Here is a 24739-nt window from a genome sequence, read left to right as displayed (position 1 = left end):
CCCACTTCAAGGCAGGCAAAAGTCAAGAGCTACAAAACCATGTATGATCACTTAGGAAACACAGTCTCAAATGACGAATGATGTGTTTCCAAAACAGATTAGATTTAAAGAAGAAAAATAAGCAGTTATGAAGTTCTAAACGACTTGTTTTCTCTCAGGACACTTGTAAACCCGGTTAGCCAAAGCAGAATAATAAAAAGGTCTACCTTAGAAGTAATCCATTTGATAAGGATCAGAGCTAAACACCAGATCAATGCAATTCCCATTGGGTTATCCTGGAACCCTGCAGCATAATCTCCTCCCGACGGCGGCCAGTGCTGCAGTCTGAGCGAGGCTGGGGAGCCCGAGCAGCAGGACAGGGCAGGGAGGCACAAGGCAGGCTCAGCTGTCACCTGACAGCCCAGCAATGTGCTCGGCGAGGGCAGCGCTGCCCCGCTCCCCTCGCTGCCGCTGCTGGGCTCCACAGGAAACTTTTACAACCAGACGACACGGCAACAGAGTAAAACCTTAATAAACCCCACAGAAATGCTAAAGGAAATATATAACCATGATTACATCCCTTTTTTCACATTTCATTACAGCAAAGGGGGCCAGACAACAGGATCAAACTCCCGTAGTCAAAACACCTGAGCTAATTTAGGATATTGCCTTCCCTTCAAACGCTATGAAGAGCCTGTTTCCAGCAGATTCCACCACAGCTGATATTCTCAAGTTCCTTTTAGCTCTGCCACCTGGAGAACTGTTATGAACTGCACTTACAAACATATTTCTAAACTGCTTTTACAGCCACTTACTATAAATAATGTTAACGAAAGAAAGTTAATGCACTGAATACGTGCAATCATTCAAACCAATCATCATTCTCCAATCTTTTCTTTTGTCCACTGAATACCAGGCCATCCTTCATACCGTCTTTCTTGCCACTCACACTCATCCCTGAACTGGCATGGGGCTTTGGTTTATTGCTCCAAGGGTTGAACTTGGCTGCAGTCTTCCTAGAACTTCCCAGGGTTGGAAAGCAGACCAACTTCCTCCAAGATCACTGATTAGGCAGCTTTGAGATTCATTTCAATTTTTGTCATTGTAAGCTAACAAAAATGTTTCATTTCAGAAATACAAAGAAATTTCAAATAGTTTGGAACAAAAAGGAGCTACAGAGGCGGGGAAAAAAACAGTGTGGAACATTGATGAGTTAAAAAGGATGAAGGAGAATAACTGAAAGGAAAATTACATGAAGATTCTGCTCTTCGTATAACTTTTTTTTTTCCCAAAAAAGATCAATTGCAAATTCCAGCATGCACACTACATACAAGAGTTAGCACAGATCACTAACTTCAGCACTGAGAAATTAATTTCCTCCCATCCACAGGAAAAGGGGACACATACCACAGTGGAAGATTAGTGAAGGCAGGAGAAGATTCAGTAACTGGGATAAGGCTCTTTGTCATTTTACCTGATGGTTCCCTACATTTATGCTGACTTTTAAGCTATGATCATGGTCTCAGCACCAGTTGTTCCTACAGCAACACTACACTCCAAACATGTATCTTCTGCTCTGTCCCCACCCCATGCCCCTGAAAACCAGTCAGATCAAAATCAAAGGCCGTAACACTCAGAATGGACCTTTTGGTAGCTCTCGTAAGGAATGCAGCACTTATCTAAAGGTCTGTCAAGTTCCACCCAAAACACAAACTGTCACAGAGACAGATTTAAAAACATTACCACCTTTAAACAGCTGACAAAGTTAAAACACCCTGACAATTAGTCATCACCAGTCTGATGGTACTTTAAAAAAACAAACCCACAATAAATGGCATTAGGCTATATTTGCATTAGCAATTTGGCACAACTGGAGCAGATCAAAACACAGCTGCTGCTGAGATCTTTACACCTATATGATATGAAACCCAGGAGTTTAAAATTTTTCTGCAAGGCCATATTTACTCAAACTTCCTGAAACAGACCCTACCAAAAGGAGTTCAAAGCTGCCAAAAAAAACCCCCAATAACTGATAACATCTCTATGACCCTAGTATGGACTAGAGTACATTTGGTGTACACAAGGAGTGGAACAATGTAGTTTCTTTTGGAAGAAGCCTGGTTAGCACATACGAAAACCACTCCGGAAAACAAAAATAATGGGCACAATAAACAGGGACAACGAGGCGATTTGCTTCAGGACTGAACTCTCCTCCAAATAAGACTCTAACATAAATAGCCTTACATTCTTTGAAAGGTCAAGCATTTCTCTCCCTCACCACTGTTTTCTATCCCTGACAAGTCTTCCATTTTCCTGTCTCAACGCTTGAAGAGCTCTTGGAGCGTGTGGATGGTCTTATTCCAGGTGCATGGAGCAAGACTTTCTTCCACTAATTTCAGAAACACAGTATTACCTTAGAAAACATAGCTCTACAATAAAGTAATCATGCTTTCCTCTCTTGTCTTCCAACAGTAAATGGTTTAATTAAGAAGCCTCCTCTTACTGGAAGTTTTCTTAAAACTACTGTCTCATACAGAAGTTTAATACCAGAACACTGAAATAAAAATATATGCCCATCTGTTAAGCACCACTACAGAACTATTTGTTTTAATTATGGCTTGAAAATGGAAAGACTGTTTTGGAAATAAGATTCTGAATTTGGAGACAGAGTAAGATCACAAAGTGCGTCAGTTTGTATGAAAACTCTAAGATAAAGTGACACAGACGCTAAAGTGCCGTTTTTGGGGGAAGTACCGCTTTGAATAACCCTATTAACAACTCCGAGGTGAAGGTGAAAGAAACGACATTTTACAAAAATAGGCAAGAAATTATTCAAGGTAAACCCTCAGATAGAAGACTACATAAAAATAAGGTAGAACTAAATTTCCTCTGTGTTAACATAGTACCTGTTATACTACCTCAGTTTTGGGAGTGCAATCAGTGATCCTCGAGCTCTGGACATTACCACCAGTCTCAGCTTCATCTTGAAACTAAGATGCACACCAGAAAGAACAGCTATCATACAATACACTGCACTGTATTAAAAAAAATTATGGAAGTTCCTAAGGCAATTTTCTTTCTTCTTCTCTTTTTCTTCCCTGCTTTTTAGCATATTTCTTTTCAGTTTTTCTAAAATCCATTTTCTTGATGCCTGCAGAAAAACCATTTTTCATAAGGAAAGATTTACAGTACTTAACAGTCAACTATAGCATACAAGTCATTATCTAGTTCCTCTGTCCTTACCATTGGCTCAAACATACAAGTGCAATTGCTGTCTCTTACAATTTCCAAACTCAGAAACAGAAATATCCCAATGACTTCAATGTAAACTTGATGATATGCAGCACTGTGGATGCATCTAAGCAGTCAAAGGCACGTTTTGCTACAATTTTTGCATTTGCTGAGCAAACCTTTCTGTGCAATTCCTTATAAGACAAGCATTCATTATCAATACAGCAGAAAGCGCTTGGGGCCTTGCAACTGTTGTTACAAAGATTCCAGTAGTGAATTTACTAAACATACCAGTTTGCTCTCATTGTGAAATTGCCATCACATGGGACCAGCTCCTACTGATTCAAAGTAGTTCTCCATTAATATGCCACAGTGATTTGCAAGGAACCAATTATTTCCATATACACACCTAGAGATCTGCAAGGCTCCATATGGAAACTGATTATTTCTTATTATGCGTTCTGTTGTTTGAAGTACCAATTACAGGATCCAGTTTTACTTGCATATTTCTAAATACCCATCTGTTCCAATCCTTTTCTATTTTTTTTTTTTAATTTTACTGAAGTTCATCAGCCCTGAAGAATGACTCAAGGCTGCTTTACAAACCTCAGTAACTACTATATGTGCAGAAGTGTCTTTAAATGCTCCACCACACCAAAAACCATTTCAATAACACAGGAAATTCAGAGTTGAAGCAAGAGCACCATACTTCACAGACACTACTGGGTCCTATATGACACTCCTGTTTAAATGCAGACCTCCATCACCACATGAGTTTTTATGCTAAAGTTTGAGGCCTATTATGAATCACTCCTACTTACCAGAATGACCTGATTTCATGTGCATGCACTTGTGCACCTGGCCCAGAAAAGAGATCTCCATGGACTCTGCTTTGCCCTTCAAACACCCCCTTCCAGAACAGGCACAGAACAGATGTTTACGGCACACTGATTTCTAGGATACACTCCTTACTGGCCTATTACTTGCTACGGACCATATAACTGTATTTATATTAACAGTATGTAATGACAGCAGAGAAATAAGCCTATCATTTACAAATTCATCAGCGCATAGTGAAAAAAACCACAGCTCTAAACTCATTTCCGTCTTTTCTTTGCTTTTCTCCCTGCCTCATTATAAATATCATGTGTGATCTCTCTCCCCAGCTGACTTCACTAACAAAGAATAATTAAATGGTAATCTATGAGTATTCTTGTAACAAGTGTGGGTAGCTATTGCTGCAGCCCAACTCAACCACCAAACACTGCACTCAGGGAACAAAAAGAGAGGAAAATACACCATTATTTCTACAGATACTGAGAGCAGACCTTTTTGAATTTCACAATGTATACACAATGACCAACTTTTACAAATGATATTTCTGTTTATGTCTTCATTTAAAGTGTTACCTAAATATTTTACTTTCAATTCAGCTTCTTATTTAAATGATTTGCCATGTGAGCCTATGTTGCAACTAGGTACAAGATTCCAACAATTCTAGCTGCTTATTAACAAAATCATACAATCATTTAGTCAGAAAAGACCTTTAAGATCGTCAAGTCCAACCATTAACCCAGCACTGCCGAGTTCACCATTAAACCATGTCCCTAAATGCCACATATACACATCTCTTAAATAGCTCCAGGGATAGTGATTCAGCCACATAAGGCTACGTATCAGCTAGCAAATAATAAGCAAACATGAAAAATTTAAGGAAGTCAGTAAAATTCACCTTCATGACCACATATAAATCATCATTGCAACTACCTAACCCATTGCAGCTAAACTCAAAAGGCTCGTTGATCTTAAACCAAGGGCTTAGAACTCCAGAACATGAACTTTGACAATCAAGGACAGCTACAGATCCAGAAGGCAGCATTTAAGCACAACCTTAAGGACCATTTTTCAGGTTTAGAAATCTTCCATTTCAGTCCTCAGTGAAAGGAAGAAACCCCCCTTAGAAAAGATACAATGCCAACGAATGAAAGGAAACCAGCAACCTGCATTTCTATACCATCATTCTACTGTTATGCACAATAGAAAACTCTCAGGATCATCCTATGTGTACTGCACATCCAAAAGGGGAAAGAGGTGGTCTGTATTTTATACACAAATCACATAAATCTTTGCCAAAGAAAGCACATTATTAAATATGGCATTCTTCTGATGGCTGTTTTACACCTTTCATCTTATTCACTCAACATCATGCATTTGCAGGTTAACAGAAATGGACATGTAACTGAAAAAGGCAAAAACATAGATATCTAAATTGACTGATGGATAAGAACACATTTTTAATTTCCTTACATAGATTAAACATCTAGAAACAAATTACTTCTTTCTAAAATGCTTCTTTTGCAATACAAATTAGAAGACTCTCAGAGCCTCTGTCATACCATGAACTTCAGTTCTAGAGCTAGATGCGTTTTCGTAAGAAAAAGTGTTATATGGTACAAACTGGCACAGTGACAAACAATCCAATTTACATTATCTAAACGTATAATGGTATGTTCTTTGTAGAAACTCTGAAATTTACTATGTTACATAAAACAAATCATCTGAAGATGAAGTTCTACAACGCAGTATTCCTTCTCTGTTTTATTCAGAGACCCATTTTCAGAGGATATTTACTCACTGTTGCATTCTAGGGCTTTGTTTAAATCCACTGAACCAAGATTTCTACTTCTCTTCAGAGAAAAGATTTTGGAAAGAGGTTCTACTCCACTTTTACCAAACCCTCTTTTAAAAAACAACCAAATAAAGAAGTATGAAAAAGTGAAGACTGCAGCCTACACACACATATGTGTCATGTGTTATTTAGGAAATATTTATTTTTTAACTGCTGGATGTAGTGAGATTTATCACCTCGGACAAAGAACCATGTCAACACAGTTGTACAGATGCTCAGCCAGGACTGGTCTACATCAGCCTGTATCTGCCCACACTTGTTTGCAGGCACTATCATCTGCTCATTCACAAATGGTGTGCTGCATAGCAAAAAAGCTGGGCCAATTCTGGAATTCATTAAAAGCTCCTTCATCTGTGATTTTGAAGAATTATAAGATTGCACTATTGTCACAGGACAAAGCTCTATCAGGGTCTCAAGACTGCAATTCATTCAGTAAAGACAGAATTCTGAAGGTGCGATGCAAGAAATTGAGTTTTAGCTGCTTTGAGTAACTGTGTTCCACTACTAATACACCTTCAGCAAAGACTGAATGGTATAATGGAGACAAATAAACAGTAATTTCAATTCCCAGATACTTCACATATTGCAAATAACCTGGCTACGTCAGTGAAAACAGATGAACAGTAACATGTGACAAGAAAAGCTACCAATGTTTCAGATTCTGTAATAAAACATTTATGTTCTATTTCTAAAGCACATCCTTTGAACAGTGAAAGACCATCTTGCTGGGCTATATTTAACTGGGAACCTAAATAAAAAGCATTGAGTTTAGAATCTCACAGAAAGACAATACAAAACTGTCAACACGTCACAACACCAGAAAAGAAAATCACAGAACTTTAAGTCACGGAAGCTGCATTTTATAATTCTTCATAAATTATCTATAGAAGATACGAAGAACACACCCAATGTGTCCTCTACATTCAGTGCTTAAGCTTTTTACCTCCAAGAGAAGCTTTCCCACTAACTTGTATGCTTATCTGAACACTACCAGCTCACCTGGGCAGCTTCAGAGCTTCCAGGGGCATGAGTGTGGAAAGGGGGAGCACAGGACACAATCCAGGCCTCCCCAGGCAGCAGCTCTATGAATGAATTTCCACAGATGTGTTTGTCTAGCTCATGAAGCCAGAGAAGAGAGCAACCCTGAGCAATGCATGAAGGCTAAAAGGCACAGGGGCAGGGTACAGTGGGAGCTGCTCCTTTTGACTTGTTCCCTAGGCTTCTCTCTCACTCACACTTGAAAAGGAAACATAAATAAATAAAATTAATAAAAACAACTAAGCTTCTATTTGACTAAGTGATGGGTAATCTCCCACAGCTATGAGGGCTCACCTTCCTCTAAGCCTTGGTTCTTGTCTAGCAAGTTTTCCCTAATCCAGCACTGCTAAAAGCTACTTTTAACCCCTTTATACACACTTCAATTCACTTCGTAGGAAGCATCTGAAGAGCAGTTTACACAAAATTAAAATATTGACAGCTATCAAGACTCCCAGTCAACCAAGCTTCCATTTATTTTAAGCAGGTATATATGTAAAGATTTTCTGTTTTCAGATCTGATTTTAAAAAATTAGTAATTCCCACAGGGAGAAAAAACCCCAAACACCCAAAGATTTCAGCATTTTCCTAGGCACACTGTTTTATGCTAAAGCTTGAAAGTATGCTAATCATTAAAATGGCAGTAATAAAATCATCTTTGTTTCTGGTTCCTTGATAGCCATTACATAAAAATATGTTGTCAAAAAAGATTACATTTCAAGGGGAAAGCTGGAAGTTTCACACAGATAAATTAAGCAGAGATAGCATCAGAACATCTGAAATAAATCAAGCCTGGCTTTCCTTTTTCTATTCTGTGATTATTTTCATTAAAATAACTGAAAGATTACACAGGACAAACACTGAAACTGGTTACATAATTTGCTGTCAAACCAATATAAACAAAAACACACCAACCCCCCCCCCCAAAAAAAAAAAATCATAAACAAAACCAAACCATTAGAGGAGTTACAGTTTCTGCTACAAAGTTCTTTCTAGAGAAAATTCATCTGGAGATTCACCTGTACTAAACACTTATTTCAGAACTTGCTTATCCACCATATTTAAAAATGCTTTTAGCCATCTATGTGTTTTTCCAAGAACTAATTAAAACCTACACCCATAAAGGGGAAGCTGACCAATTTCAACTGAACTGGTTAAGCAGACCAATTTCAGCTGAACTCCTTAAACTTCGAGAGGCTCTAATGAGAGAGGAAGCTGAAAACCCATCTTCCAAATGCCACAGCTCAAAACACCTGCCATTCCAAGACCTTCCCTCACTTTCCAAACTGTAATATATTACGACAGCTTCTCACCTTTTATTTTATTAAGCCACCAATACACCCCTGTTTTACATACCTCTAAATTCTCGTTCTCTGACCCGCAGCAGCAGATGTAAATTTCTTACAGAGAATGCTTTAAAAGCTTGCTAATGAAGTTTAATAAAGGTATTTTCAGGCAAAACTTATGTTTTATAGACATTTACACAGTTGCAAACATGTAGTTATTGCCTTTCATTAATATTCTGTCAGCATGTGGGTGTCAGCAATCCATACGTTCAAACATTTTTCATCAAAAACCACACCTAATTATTTCAGCATCTCACTCACTACAGATAAAGCTGACCCTGAAACAGAGGGAGCTTTTCAGTAGTGTTGTGCCTTATGTCTGCAGGTGTTGAACTGAAAAAGACTACTGTGTTTGAGACTGAAATACACTGGAAAGGCTCAGCCTTCAATTACAGAGATGTCAGTGTAAGATATATTTTCCTGGATACACAGAAAGAGGATTTGTTTTATTTCCTTTGGTTGTTGATTTTGCTTTTGTTTTTTTCTAATACATCAGTACTGAGAAAGAGAGAGCTGATATAGGAACAGAAGAATTACAAACTCAAAACTAATATAAAAAATTGCCAGGGCAAAAAATTCCATATGATTGCAATCCCCTGTTAGGGGTAGGTATGGAAGGAGGTATAGAAGGAGGTATGGAAAGAGGCATACAAAGAAAGAGTTCTATGAATAGATTAATACATTTTTTATATACTTCACAGCTGACACATTTACATAGAAAAAAGGTGGAAAGTCAGAGGAAAAAATCTAGGGATTTCTTCAACTGCAACTAATATCCTTCTACAGCCTTCTCAAAAGTACTGTATCTTCGTAAAGACTTCTCATTATTCACCTGAGTGTGCACTTCATCACAGTTACAACATTCCAAGATCTCCTGCAACTAAAAACCACTTTCAAGTAATTTTTCTTACAGGGATTTCAAGGCAGTATACCTCCAAATTTAGTATGCCATTTTGGAAGGTAACAAGATGCTACTTTCATTGTCAAGTCTTTAACATTAAACAGAATTTGAATTAAGAATGTAGTATAGGACAAAAAAGTTATTTCAATAGCATTTGAAAGATTTACATTCATAAAATTATGTTTCATTTCCATTTCACTTATTTATCCTGCATGGATGCTGAAAAAAGCCATACAATTATTATATTGTTTCTTAAAGAAGCAAGAATTGTAGCAGTTACCAACAAGAATGTTTATCTCTGAAGCTCCTTGCCACCCACTGGACACCTGTCAGTCTTGGCACTGGCCTTTATGTGCCCATGTAAAGAAGATTTTGCATGGCATAGCCCTCTCTTGACCAAATTAGGCTAACCTCATCTGCATTGACATCAGTGCCTACAATTTTGGAATCTCATCGACAGAAATAGCTTTATCACAGGGCCCAGCATACAAATTAAGCATCTGTATAGGGCATGTTGAACTTGTGGAAGTGATAAAAAGCTGTAGTGGAAAAATCTTAGCATATACTTTGAAGCTGTATCTAATTAAGGCAACAGTTAGCTACTTGGGGTGAATTTATTATTCTGAAGTCTTGGTGTTAGTCTGCTTGCTGTATTCTCTGTTTGCACACAAGCTGGTGTTAAAACCTAGAACCCTGAACAGTAGTTCAGTATGTATTTCAGGTATATAGAAATCCCATAAATTTTTGTTACCACATCCTAGTTTTGTCTTCAAATTTGGCGTCCCTAATCATCCTATTGTTCTGCAAGAAGCCATTTCAGCTTGCTACAGGATTATCTGCAGTACTAATTTTGTGCTGTCTGCACGACAAACTAAAAATACCAAGACACAATTAATTTCATTAATGTTATATGACTTAGGCAGTACAGGGGAAATCTGGTATATTGGATCATAATTTCCTTATAAATGTAGTGAACTAATTTTATAGAGGCACTTTTGGAATAAAGCAGAATGACAAAACAGTTGAGCTCAGGCAACAACAGGCAACCTCTGAAACACATTTGGAAGATGAGGAAGGAGAAAGAGAGGAGGAACTTGTACTATTGTAGCATAATTCCAGGCTTCTCCTCATTACGTCAGAGCTGGGAGTTCACAGATCACTCCCCCCACTCTCCAGGGGAAAGGAGGATCTGTTGTCAGTTACTTCTCCAAATATGATGGAAGACGGACATGAGCCTCAATATAGTTAAAGCCTTTCTCATGTTATGGAAATACAAAAAAAAAAAAACCAGTAGAAAACACTAAAAACATTCTTTGCTTTACACAAATATGGATGTCACTGCTCCGAAAGGAACAGTACTGGAAGTGCAAAGACTACTCTCAAAAACACGGCTAAGAAAATACAGAAAGAAATGCAACCCAGCCTGTAGTTCAAAATTCCTGGTTTTTTGGCTCCCATGTGGAGCCAACTTGTGACACACACAGCAAGACCTTGCTTCCCGTCCTATAAAACCCTCAACCTCCACCAAAATTGCCCCAACTTCTTCCTTATTGCTTCTTACATAAAATCACACATTGTCCTCCTACCTTTAACCAAAATTTTCAATGTGCAATCAAATAACTCACTCTCATTCTACTGTCCCCTCTTTTGCATCATATTCCACCAAATAACAGTGTAGGAGTACAGGAAAAGAAGGGTAGCACATACTGTGGCTATCCCATCAGCCTGGATATGCATGATACTGCTTATCATGCCATAGAACTTCTTGAAATGACCAGTGAAAAGCCCAGCTCTTGGTCTTTCATTTCCTTTGCAAACTGTTAAGAGTTTTCAAATCCTCAATATAATCAACTCATTTTCAACACTGAACTTTTTATTCTGCCTTGAGATACACAAGTATTTCTATTAAGTACTCTTTATTTATTTCTAAAAAATTTCATGTATGTCCTTCTAAACAAGCAACATAAACATTTTGGAAAATATTCTGCACTGAAAGGCATACACGGCAATCATTAGACAAAACAGTCAGCTTATTATAATCCACGCTTATGATGTCCTTAATTTTAACCTCACCCTCAAAAATATCTTTTAAAAAAAGGAACACTGTGCATTTTAACTGAATTCTCCTACAGTATATACTCTCTTTTTTTTAACAGACCACGAGTAAGATTCCATGCTGTTTTTCCACAGAATCCCCAAGCCAATTTATGCACACAGGTTGCTGCTCCATGTCACAATTCTTTACATGAAAAGTAAAAAGCCTGAAATGGCAATAGGCTTCACATAATGCAAAGGGCTCAAACTCTGAAGTCAGAATTAATTTTCTCTAAAGCATTTATCAAAACTATCAGAGCACTTCACAAGTTGTTGCCCAGAGAAGCTGCAGATGCCTCATCCCCTGAAGTGTTCAAGACCAGTTTGGATAGGGCTCTGGTCTAGTGATCCCGTCCTTGACAGGGGGGATTGGAACCAGATGATCTTTAAGGTCCTTCTAACCCAAACCAGTCTGTGATTCTATGATAAGTATTCATCCTCAAACCCCAGCCCAGAACCAAGACCAGAGCCCAAACACCAGTCCTTCTGGGCACTCAGTTTAAGACTGCTAGAATTGTATTCTTCCATTATTTTAATCACATATGGCCCTCACATAAGCACAGCTCCTCGGCCTAAGCGTCTTCCTCTTTTGGGAGTGGGTGGAGGAGAGGAAGAGGGCAGGAAAGGCAAATCAGGCTGCAAGATCTCACATCAAATACTTAACAAATGAGTAGCACACAATTATGATCTAGGAAAAGCTTGATTTACATGTCTGCACTAATAAGAAATTACAAGATGGAAGCATGAGAAATACCTTTTTCTCCAGAGTGGCATTTAACTGCCTTTTAAATACACACAATTTTCCATTCTTCTTAGACAAAACACATAAGGAATGGCTAAAATGCTTCCCATAACAAAAGCAAGTACATTTTGTGCAATAAAGGAGGCAGAGATTTCCTGGAAAACATTAACAAAATCAAAACCCCACAGTGCACTGATGTAAGGATGTTAACATGGATTGCACAGGCAATCCAAATGTGTATTTCCCAAGAAAACTTAAGTTATGATTTTTTTGTTTTCTTTCAATTGAAAAAAAAAAAAAAACAAAACAAAAACAAACCAAAACAGAAAAACAACAAACCAACAACCAAACTAAGAAACTCTATAGGTCAGAACACACTCTACCCACATAATTTACCAAAGAAGTTACAAACTCTATCTTCATCTCAGAGGCAACTTCTGCTGTTTAAAGATACAAACTATATACATAACTCATAATTTCTAATAATAGAAAACAAAAATCTAATTCAAAAATAACACACTGAAAGTGTATCTCAAGCATTATAGCAATAATTCCTTTATGTAGAGATTAACACACTCAGTATATAAGCTATATGAGGAAAAAATTGCACAAATTTAAAGCACTCATTCTCAACCAGTGAGTGCCAACTTTTTACAGTTGCAAAAAAAAAAATGCAAAAAAAACTAAGGTAGTTTTGTATACCCACTCATTTTTATCTTTCTAGATCTTAGATACTTATACTATTCCCTGAACAACTGAACTTTCTACACTGGGCTGGCTGCTTTAATTACCTACAAACCCAAAAGTTCAATAAAAATCTTTAAAACTCGTGGGTTTAGAAGTTGTCTGAAGTTGTTTCCTCCAGGCACACAATGCCTACTAGGGTTGTAAGTGGTGCAGTAATCAGGGCTAGGCGTGGACAGGGCGTTAACCATAAAGCAATCCGTCCTTAGAGATGAGAATAAGTGTTCAGTTCACGCCAAAATGCCTTTGACCCTGAAAATTTAACACTGTACCAAAGCTTTGAACAGGTTAGCCACAAGTGCACTGCAGCACATTTGAGAGCCTCCTCCTTTACAATAATTACAATGAGACTAAACACTGCTTAATTAAGTTTCCTTGTTTAATAAAAATAATTACTTGATGTTTTAAAAATCTGCAAGTATAGGGCAGTTTATCTGAAATGCTGATGCTTCTTGTCACCAGGTTACAGCTTATATTTGGTGGCACAAGACCAATGTAAGTCCTTTGAGACCACCTTGAGCAGAGAGATTGCAATGCTGCCTGTTACAGTGTGTGTGCACAGGGTACAGCACCCAACTGACTTGGAACTCAACCCAAGCACATTGATAGATCTTCTATTTATTCCCTAATTTTGCAAAACAGGTTTCAGTATAATACTCAACATCCAAGAAGTAAAAGAAAATGACTAATAAGCTGAACTCCTTTCCTGGCTCTGGCCTCCCCCATACCATGGACATGTGGTACAGGAGGCTTGCTGCCCTTCAGCGGCACACCTTTTAACCTTCCACTGAAGCATGGCTTGTCCTAAGGCAACATATATTATTCCACCTCTCTTCCTGAATCCAGACATGTTTGGAAGGAGTGGGATAAGCTCATACAAATGCAAAGCTCCTGAAGAGAGGAACTGGAGTAAAAAAAAGTTATTTTTTTGCAAATAAGTATCCATTATATGTTGGAACAGGCCACAAAAACACAGTTTTGCTATCAGAATTGTAACTTCTTCAAGGTTTGAGAAGGCAAGTCTATTATTGTAGTACTGAAAAATATGGTTATGTTTAAAAAAACAGCATATATCTGTGACACGCAGAGGATAAATTTCAATTTGCATCAAGCAGCACATTTTCATGTTAATGCTTTCCCCTTGTTTTTATAGAAAAAAATGTAGACAACTAGAATCTAAAAAATTTCTTTGAATGCAAAGTTATGAAGGTCACAATGATACCCCCCCCCCCAAAAAAAACAGTTGAAGGGACAATAAGGTTCTTTCCAATGGCAGATGAAATTAGCTGGATATTCTCCTATTTTCATGGAAATCATTCCATATAAAATGGAATCCCATATGTGAAATTAAGCAAGTAGTTTAGCAGCCCCCAACCTCTTCCACCCTATAAATTAAATTACATCGGAAACCCCTCGAAAGAGGAATTCAGCTTTTATTCTCTAACCAAATATCACAGCATACTTATTTATTTTACTTTCTTTTTTCCTGGACATTCTGTAGCATAAAGCATGTTCTGACAAACTCCCCTGATGGATTACTTTTCTATTTTATTCCCCAAACAACTATGTATAAATCATATGCCATAGTTTAAAACGGAAAGAATGGTGATTTCCATAACTGCCAGCATTTTTGTTATTTTAAACATAAAGGGTGAAATGTAAGAAAACCAAAAAACAATTAACAGAAATCCCCCATGCTACACTGCAGATAAGACTAAAAACAGGTGAGAAAGCTTAACATCAACATTACTTATAGGTTTTGTTTGCTCTTAAGACAAAAGAATGGGAGGTGGGGAAGGTATGAACAAATCTTTGAGACAGAAATATAACTTTCAATGTACCATGTTTGGATTCGGGTAGTCATTTTTTCTCCCCCCATCCCACCCCACCCCATTACATTATCTATTTGACAGAGGTTTGCTTACTCAGTTTCAACTTTATGGGGTTTCACTTCCCAATTTTTTCTTGCAGTAGCAGAAGTACAACCAAACTACCTATTTCACAAGATTATACGTGAGTGTATCTCAGGCCCTAAGAAGACGACCTATTCAATGGTGCTACTTCGTTGCTCTTCCCTTTTATTTTGCCTGCACAGTGAAACATTCTTAACAAGGTCTGCAAACTGCTCCAGCTCATTAACCAAGAATTTAGAGAACGGGAGGCTGGGAAAGCTCCAGCGTGGAGTGAGGCATAAGAGCTTCTCCTGAAATATGATGAGCAAGCATTTTGCAAAGCCAGAAGAGTAACCCAACTCTGGGAGCTGGGGGAAGTGACTGAATTTATGAATCTATAAATGTAAACAGCGTGTGTACCCTAAGGAAGAAGAAGACAACATTCATAGGCTTTTCTTTAGCTGTCACTCACGACAATTAACTAACTGCAGGTAGGAGCTAAGCATCACCACCACCTGACTAATCCAGAACAAACCTGGGCTCCACTTCACACCTCGCACAAGCAGCGGACCAGAAGAGAGGCCAGGCACACTCCTGCCTCCCTCAACAAGCAGACTAATTCTTCACCTCTGACTGACAGTTTCCATTTTAGCATGAATATGCAAGAGCACACCAGTTCAGGCAAAGTTCTTAAAAAGTAACTATCCAATTTTCCTACATTTATCAATCTAAACTGCCAGATATCTGGAAACCCTTCAGAGAGGAACTTAGTATCACATCAGCACGTTCTGGGAACAGAGATAATTTGCTACTACAAACTCTAGAACTGACTCTGAGTTTATGGTCATGGGAACTGCCTCTATGTATGTGCTAAATCCGTGCATGTCAAAGCCTGCTACATGTGTGCACAAGGCTGCTGCAATTCCTCACCTCGCTCTCCAGTTGAGAATACTCAGTGACTCATTTCCTTGATATGCATATGCATCATTTCAGTGTCAGTAAGAGACCTTTCCTTTTCAAACTGCAGGTGTTGTCAAACTCCATCAGACAAAATCAACATCAAACCCGTGATGTCCCTTCAAGGGAAAACAGTTCTTGGGACATCTGATGTCAATCCATGTTCCTGAAAAAATTAATGGGGGATAAGGGGGCACACGGACAGGCAGTTGGGAGGGAGGTAATTCTGCTTTCTAGAACATTTTTTTGGTACCTACGGTCAAAACTGATAGGCAAGCTACCAAAAATTATCCGGCATTAAGGCACCGAAGAATCATCAGACCACAAGAAAAAAATAAATTAATAACTAAAACCAATGCATAATGTCAAGCATTACACAGATTCGTATCTTAAGCTTTGCAAATAGCCAAGAACTGTAATACCTCTGAAATGGCAGATCAATTGTGTAATTATTACCAATAGACTAACAACCCCATTGTATCTGTTGATGTAAAAATACAATTCAGTACATATAAAAACAGTTAAATCTCTAATAAAATTGATAAAACTATCTTCAGTATCTTGATCCAGGTGCTTTTTAAATCTACAAAATCCTTCTCAAGTATTACATCAATTTTTTTTTTCCACCTTGCACTCATGTCTAGATTTCTGCAGAATATCAACAGCCCACAACTGAATTAATATGTCACAGTGAAGGCCTCCAAGACATCAAGGCTGCCAGATTATGAAGGTTTGTGATGACTTGACATTAAGTTCTTTATTGTGCTGGTAAGAGAACACCATGTCTGCTGATGGAATTGAAATCATTAATCCACACAAAAGTTTTTTCATTAACTAGTGAGGCTCCTGCCATTACCCTGGCAGCCCTGAAAGAGCAGATCCTCAAACTCTCCTAGAAATCCCCTATCAAGAGACTGCTTTCAGGAACAGTATTTTGGTGTGGGTCGGTGCTATCAGAGTAACACACTTGGTTACAATGTAATGGCTAAGATAAAATCCAATTTTATAAAGCATAAACTATCTGAAAACATTATAATCACCCACCAATTTTATGATGCAAAATCTATAAATGTTTGTAATATAATGTTACTAAAATAAGACTTCCACTTTTTTCACCCACAGAAAACACTAACCAAAGTTAATTGTTACAGGAGAACTGAGAATTTCATCTGAAATCTTAAGTTGCTGAAAACATGCAAACTTAAAATGAAAACTGAAAAAAGAGGGGCTGAATTAAAAAAATATCCTCCACTAATATTAATAAAAACCTGGGAACAAAAAAATGTGTATTCTAAGAGCTGCAATTATGATCCTTCACCTATTGTACTTGAATGAAAGCAACAAATAATTTTTATTTGCCATGATGCACAAAGCATTTTTTTAATCCAATTATGTAAATTATTACTACCTGCAAATATAATGAATGCATCATATTGTATAACAGGCAAACCAGTTAATTTTTAAGAAAATAATTTAACCAGTTTATGTGAACTTGGCAACTCTTGAAACAGCAATAAGCATTCAAGCTGCAACTGGAGTTGTTACATTTGTCAGTACAGATATAACTTCTAGAGCGCTGCTCTGTAAACCTTCAATGCCCAGCCTGCCTATATTCTGGACAACCCCAAGACAGCCAGTACTACCTATAAAATCAGTCACCTCACTTCTCCAAACAATAACACACACCCATCCCAAAAAACAAACAAACAAACAAACAAAAACAAACAAACAAAAAACCCACAACCAAACAGAGTAGAAGTTCACTTCAGAAGAAAACAACATTTTTTTTCACCTTTCTGCATACCCCGAAACCAATTTTCTGGAAGAGACACAATACTGAAAACATTCTGTAGGCCTTGTGTTCCAGGAGAGACCTTAATCCGCAGCTTCTTCAGTTTTTGTTCTTCCTATCAGTTTCTTACAATCGCCCTTTCCTTGCCAGTGTGTGAGGTACCGCAAATTCTTAAGTAACTGACATCATTTCCAAAGACAAATCACCTAGATGGCCGGACAAAGCTGATTAAAAAGATACAGTACATCCATACCAGCTTCATTTGACTGCGTGGGAGAAACCCACGTTGGTGCCAACACACTTATGTAATGTGGTCCCTGCAGATGTTCAAAGCTTTGAGTTGTCAGCTGGATTTGGAGATACACATCACAGAGCAGACTGGTAATTTAAAGAAGAACCCTCCAGGTGGTGTTGTGTGGATTTTAACATGGTGAAACATCTCGAAAAACATGCTGGGATATCTACCATATAGAACAGCCAGTTTTAAAAACCTCAATGACACATTCTACCATGGGCTAATTAGAATTAATTCGTGCCCTATGGCCTCAAGAGCCGCTCTTAGAATACTTACAACTCCTTAATCATCTTAAAGAAGGCACTCTTTCGCCATAATTTAGTCTATGGTTGTAGAACAATTTAAAATTTGTGATTCCAAAACTTGTCCATCCACATATAACATTTTCAAATGCCTTTATTTCTTGTTGAGATGTGTGCTTACGAGTGTGCCTGACAGAGAGAACAAATGAATGACCCAGTCTGTCCCTTTACCACTTGCAAGAGAAATCAGAGGACTGCACTTGAGCCACCTTTTGTACCCTTACAATCAATCAAAGGACAAGAGCAAAGAATTCACAGTTCTTAAATACTAGATAGGAACTCCCATCTCAAATATCTGAAACATCTACCCATGAACATCCCCTTTCCTCCTCAGTTTTTTTTCCCCTTTTAAATTACAGGCTCAGCAATAGCTTTTGCCTCTTTCCTACTAGTTTTACACATTCAAACAGTTTTTTTTACCCTTCACACTACTGTTGAAATATTTTACCTCTGTGTATCAAAAAGCACAGCTCACACTTCTCAATAACACGTATTTGGTTGATGAATTCTAGTTAAAGTTGTGACGTTAAAAAAAATCCCCCCAGCAATCTTTGACAAAAAAGTAGGAGATGCAAACTTTAAGTGCTTCATTTTCTCAGTACGAAGGACCAATTATTGGAGTTTTCACGTAGCATGATGAAGAGCCAGCATTACCAAGAACAGCCCTTATGCATCTGTCCACTAGCTAGCTTCATTCAAACACTGCCTGAGACCTCTAAAAACAAGCAGCTTGGCAGTCCTCTCCTTAGAAGAATATCTATTAAAAAGTCAAACAGAATAATTTGATACTTAAAATATACTCATGAAGGTGAACACTCATGAAAGATAAATGCAGTTGCTTATTATGCCAACAGCATTTTAATGTCTATGGACATTTTATTTAAAGTCCACCAACCAGAGATGCTTTCTCGAGAGGTAGAAGACATCATGTTGCTCTCTGCAGCAAAAACACATACCCCATAATCAGAATAACCCATGGTTGCTGCTGGAGGCTTAAATAAGTGTTGTAGATACAGCATAAAAGAGCTATTATCAAAGACACATCCTTATCTAACAGAGCAATTTTTCACAAATAAGCCTAAACATTAATTTCATTCAGTAAAAAAACAATATACTACAAGAGTACACTGCAGTTAAAAGTGAAAGGACACAAGGAATCCAGCACTACTGCCTATTACAGTATTTGCACCAGTAATTCTGTATTACTAGCTCTGGGCTCCAGCTGGCAACATCAGACCCCAAAATATTTATCTTCATTCTCAACCCTTTTCTGTCTCAAATAGCACCATGAAGGATTACAGACTAACTAGATCCGCTCCCCCTAAGCACAAATCCCTCTTCCCCTCAAAAGTATAGGAGCAGAACTATCATATTCTATGGCAGACAAAGGAGCCTACAGGAGAGCCTGCAAGACTTGGAAGGAAAGGGAATTTATTAAGGAGTAAAGATTCCAAAAAAAGCTCAGTGAAGGGATAAATTTCTGTGTATCTTCATAGCTGAGATGGGAACAGAGATACTGAAGGAGACTGACACTTGAGCAGCACCCTTCAACCAGATCACACAGGTAATGAGAGGTCACTGCTGTTAGGGCAGAGATGACAAGTCCCTTATCTCACCTACACTCCTTGTAAAATTTTTCAGCACTAGAGCAGAGGTTTAACAGTATTTTGACTTCTTATTGTAACATTGTTTTTCATAACAGTACTGAGAAAAATGTAAAATGCACATTTCAGCCAAGTAAGTGTAACTCACTAGCACACACACAACTAGTTCAGAATTGCCAGCTAAAAAATAAGTATTTAGATACAGTAAAATTCGCATAACATTTAGATTGGCACACTATAAAACTAAAGAACATAATCACTTCACTAAATACCTATTTTAACTACAAAACCATCTGCCTTGAAAACTGCAGATCTCCCATCTTTGTGGAACCCCAATACCACGTTGTTGAATGCACCCATTAATTTTCACTAATATGTTTCTTTCTCCTGAACTACAAAATGTAGAACCATGGATTGATAAAAGAGAAAAAACCTGCAGGATATTTTTTTTAAAAAAAATAAGGTATTGAAAAAGTACTGCAATTACATGACATTAATTCTTTTTTCTGCATATAAGGGAGTTTTGCCAGGTCAGGTTATTCATGGGATGAAATCTGACTCTGAATTATTTCAGTTCATTATTCATCTAATTAAGTAGCTTTCTGGTTAAGTTCTGTGGATATCATTGCCCTGGTGCTTTTACCAAACTCCTTCCAATCACTAAATTGTGGACTGAAGACAAAAGCACATTTCACAGTCCCATTTTATAAGCTGTTTCAGGCCTGCACTCTTTACTGGTTGACTTGGGTGTTGAGAAGACTCACAGCAGTTAAAAGAAAAGTAAGATTTCAGACAAAAATCCAGAAACTTGAAACTGTAACATACTCTCCATCCAAACGCTCAGTAGCATGAGTGTTCTTCCAGTACCAAGATTGCCTCTCTTTTTCTATATCCTTCCTTTTCCAAGTCGCTTCAGCTCTAACTAACGACTGCCTCAAATGCAGCCCCTTTATCCCAGTTGCATGCAGACAGCAGTCCTCAGTCTACTGGAATCACAGGCAAAACAGCAGCACAGGGGACCAAACAGGGAGCATATTATAGCACCTATGAGATAGTATCACAGATCTGATGGACATGAAGCAGAGAGGCTTGAAAGACCACTGGAATAGAAGAGTGAGAGCCATCACGCTTCTCTGACAGTGCTAGAGGCTACTATATCGTTACAGCAAGGATGAGAAAACTGATAGAGAGGCACTGAAGAAACAATTGAGAAGCAAGCTCGATGCTGGAAACTGTAACTCAGCAACTACTGCCTCACTGGAGACTTCTTGTATTGTGTAGGCGCTGCCATACTCTCTGCAGCACAGTCTTTTCTCGCTCCCTGCAGAGAAGTAGTGGCACAGCCCTTAGCCAGCAGAGAATGCTGCTTCCTGAGAAGCAGGGATGAAAGCATACTCCACCACTATATGACAGCACATCCACACCTAGGTGTCCATGGAAGCCTTAAAAGCTTTCCACAGCTTTTTCCTCCAAACAAGAGCTGCTTCCGTCTTTTTCTCAAAGCATAAATCAGTGGAATTCCTAAAGAGCAGAGACCTGCTTAAAAACTTATTACATTTACTCTAATAAATATTCATTCTATAGTTTTCCAATAGATCCATTTCTTTTATTTACCAAACTCGTTTTCATTGGTACTTTCATAGCGAAGTGAAGCATTTGGCCTCATAAAGACACCTGAAACTTTCATGGAGCGTTTTGAGAGGCTGTATCTGGGCCTAAGCCACCATGAAGAAACATGAAGAAAGCAATGCTACAAAGTGGGCAGCAGAGGTGAGAAAATGCAACAGATGAAACAGATGGGGATCAATGTGTGCTTTCCACAAAACCATATTGCTTTCACAACAACCTCATGAAACGCAGAGGTAATATTGTGCCATCATGCACATCACGCAGATTATCTGATCTTCACCTTTTCCCAAAGGGAACAAACCCTAAAAGGCACTGGTGGCACATCTCTCATACACTGTCATTCCTCGTTCTTTGTTCTCACAAACATTAGACCTTTACGCAGTGTCTTCTACAGCAAGGACGAAGAGCTACTAAGAAAGGATGCCCACACACATCACCTTTTCCATCCTCAAGTTTTACTTCATCTGCAGACCCATCATCCACTACTGGTCAATCCTCTTCTCAAATGCCAGCACGTGTGAAATGGAAACCAATACATTTATTCTTGCAGCTTCTTCTCTTCTATCATGATCCAGTAAATGTACCAGCAGCACGGCCTGTTTTATCGCCTTGACTGTTGTCAATTTCCAGGAATGTTCTCACGGCGCTCCTCTGGGCAGACCGCATATGGCATCCCAACTCACTCAAGGCACCACTCCTAAGGCGCTAAGCGCTGGGTTCCACACAGGCCCCTGACGAACCCACCCACAAATACCTCCAACAGAACTGAATGCACTTCAGGCTGGGATTCAAAATAATTCTGCCAATCAACATAATCAGCATACTGTGTGCTCTACTAAATTCAGCAGAAAGGGATGGCTGAACAACTGTGCACACATGTACACGGTCAATCCAAGTTTGTTTGACTTGGCAACTCAGGAACACAGTCAGCCAGCTTTTACCGTAGGACTGTCCTTGGCTCAAGACATGCTTCGGGGCAAGCTCTACAAAGTTTGAAGGAGATATCTTACACAAGGAATCTGGAGAAAGGGAAAACAAACGAAAAAAAAGCTAGAAAGAACGATCCTGACAGTTATCTGACATCATCCTGAAGTACTTACAAACGTAGAATTAATGTGTCTTTATCTATTGTTTATTCTGACCAGAAGCTTCTAAAACCTTATTGTAAATGATAAAGGTGACTCAATAAGTACAATCTAATAAGTATAAATTTCTTGCTCAGAAAGATCAAGTGAAAGCAACAAGTATTCCCGAAATTATTACATTTAGGATATTATTTTGTCCTGTGACTTGATGGACCCAGGGCAACATGTTATCAAAGGGTACAATAAATATAATTTTTTTCTCCTTTCTGAATCTATGCAGCACCCAGCATATCCTTATCTAGTTACCAGAATTTCATTTATATATATGTATATATTTATTTTGTGTGTGTATATATATACATGTACACTCACTCCCATAAAAACACACATAACAAGCCTTTGAAGTATGCTAAACAATTCTCAAAGACAAATGACAGGACTGATCCTTATGTTCTCACATATTTCATTTGTAAACTGTAATAACCATAGCTACATTTCATTAAAAAAATGCATAAAGATGCTTTCAGTTTTATATGAAAATAACCTTTCATTTGTACATTATTTATAAATGTACTACTCATACAGATGACAAAAACAAAAGACTTCATATTTTGAAGTCTATTAACACAAATTTTGAAATTGGATGTTTTAGTTAAAAAATAAGAAGAAATATAGATTCTTTTGACTTAATGTACTTCATCAAGCATTTGATCAAAAGTTAACAACAATCCTTTCAAAGTGTTCTTTCTACCAAGTCACATCCATACAATATCTGAAATACACTAAACCATGGATTCATCTAATAGAGATGAAATTACAGATTTTGAAGCTATGTGAAGAAAAAGAATATATAAAATATATGGGGTGCACAATGCTCCTTAGGGAGTACTAAAAATCTGACAGAGTGCATTATTTAATTTGAATAACACCACAGAATTACTCAGCCTCCTCCTGTTTGAGAAGAAAGTGAAACAATTCCACACAGTTGTCAGCGTTCTGGACATTCCTCCAACTGCAATGGAAACAACTTGAGTCAATGTTGCCACACACCCTGCGGCTCCTGCCTGCACATCCCTGCTCCTTCCCCTGCACCAACACTCCTCAGATCCTGCAAGAAAGCCAAGGAGAGACAAAGCAGCAGAAAATTATTGCTACAAATATTAAAGGGCTTTCTGCTATTGCTGCTCGGGTAAACCAGCTTTCTGCAGGGTCAGAGAAGTGCAAATGTCAGCACTAGTAAAGATACACAGCTAAAAGTAATTACTGCACAAGCCATACTGCTTACACTACACCAAAAGCACTTTGCAACTATGACTGCAGACATTAAATAAAACTGTTACTTGAAAAAGAATTTCCATTTAAAATAGTAATAAAAACTATGGCTCCTGTCAACAGTAATCATCAACCACCATGCCTCTCCAAGCAACAAACACAGCATTACAAAGCATCAAACAAGGCAGAATTAAAGAAATTAACCTTCTACTTTTCATGACACATTAAATCCAAAAACCATTGTGCTTAACTTTAACAATCTTAATTTGAGGCATGTCAGAAACAAAAAACTTCTGTAATGTGTTTTATTACACTAAGAAACAAACTTAAGATGTATTCTTTAGCTTCGTCTCCTCCTACCCTAACCAGACTCTCTGCCATGTTCACAAGAAAAAAAAATCTGATCTCCTGGCTTGCAAACTGCTTTCAACACAGTCAGATTTTTCAGCATATAGTTCTTCCTACACTATGCTCTCATAAAATACAACAATATTAAGAATGAAGAAAAAAATCTTAAACTTCATTAGTCATAATGGTCTTATTTATTCAGCCAATCATAAATAATATTTTCTTGTCTAATGCTCTCAAATCATATTTTCTACAAATCTCATGAAAATAGATTAGCCTTGTACTGCACAGCTGATTATTTCACTTACAGTCTATTGTATCAAAAGGTAACAGGTGGAGAATTTTAAGCAAGGGCCTTTTATTAAGACAAAAAAAATCCCTTTAGACTTCAACTTAAGCTAGAAGGACACTGGCAAAAAAATAGTGCCATAGTAGCACACAAAAAACCTCAAGGTAACCATAGCTTCAACCATTCCATGCTCCTATGGAGATGAAGCCTTTCTCCTCCTTAAAAGGGCCTAAAGCTCAATACAGATCACAAAGTACAAGTCCAACATATTCCCCGCAAGCAAAAGTTCAGGAATTTAGTACCTGCAATTTGCTGTGTTTAACTTCGAGTCTTCATTTATGGTAGGTTGCAACATTCTTGCAATAATCTGAAGTGACAAAGATATAAGCAGGGGGACTATATGCAGAAGAGAACTAATATCCTTTTTGAAAAGAGAAGGGAAAAAACCATTGAGGGGACAACAATTTCTTTTAAATATTTGGGACATTCTGAGTTTCTCAAGGTAAGAAACTC

General features: G+C 37.9%; 1 protein-coding gene across 5 annotated transcripts in view; it reads right to left on the bottom strand.

The window, feature by feature from the left end:
• The window catches only part of PDE7A (phosphodiesterase 7A), a 74507-nt gene that overhangs the window by 41168 nt on the left and 8600 nt on the right, over positions 1-24739 (bottom strand). For 2 of the 5 annotated variants that reach the window (XM_027894680.1, XM_027894685.1), the window contains exon 1: positions 207-314. The exons of the other annotated variants lie outside the window; for them this stretch is intronic. In XM_027894680.1, the coding sequence (XP_027750481.1) occupies positions 207-266 (60 nt within the window). In that variant the 5' untranslated portion in view covers positions 267-314. Of the gene's footprint in view, positions 1-206; positions 315-24739 lie in introns of those variants that run through there. 5 annotated transcript variants of the gene reach the window in all.

Source organism: Empidonax traillii, unplaced genomic scaffold (genome assembly GCF_003031625.1).
Source record: "Empidonax traillii isolate 1590-97213 ecotype Southwest subspecies unplaced genomic scaffold, ASM303162v1 scaffold438:size550143, whole genome shotgun sequence".
NCBI classification, from domain to species: Eukaryota; Metazoa; Chordata; class Aves; order Passeriformes; family Tyrannidae; genus Empidonax; species Empidonax traillii.
This window is presented reverse-complemented; position numbering and strand designations above follow the sequence as displayed.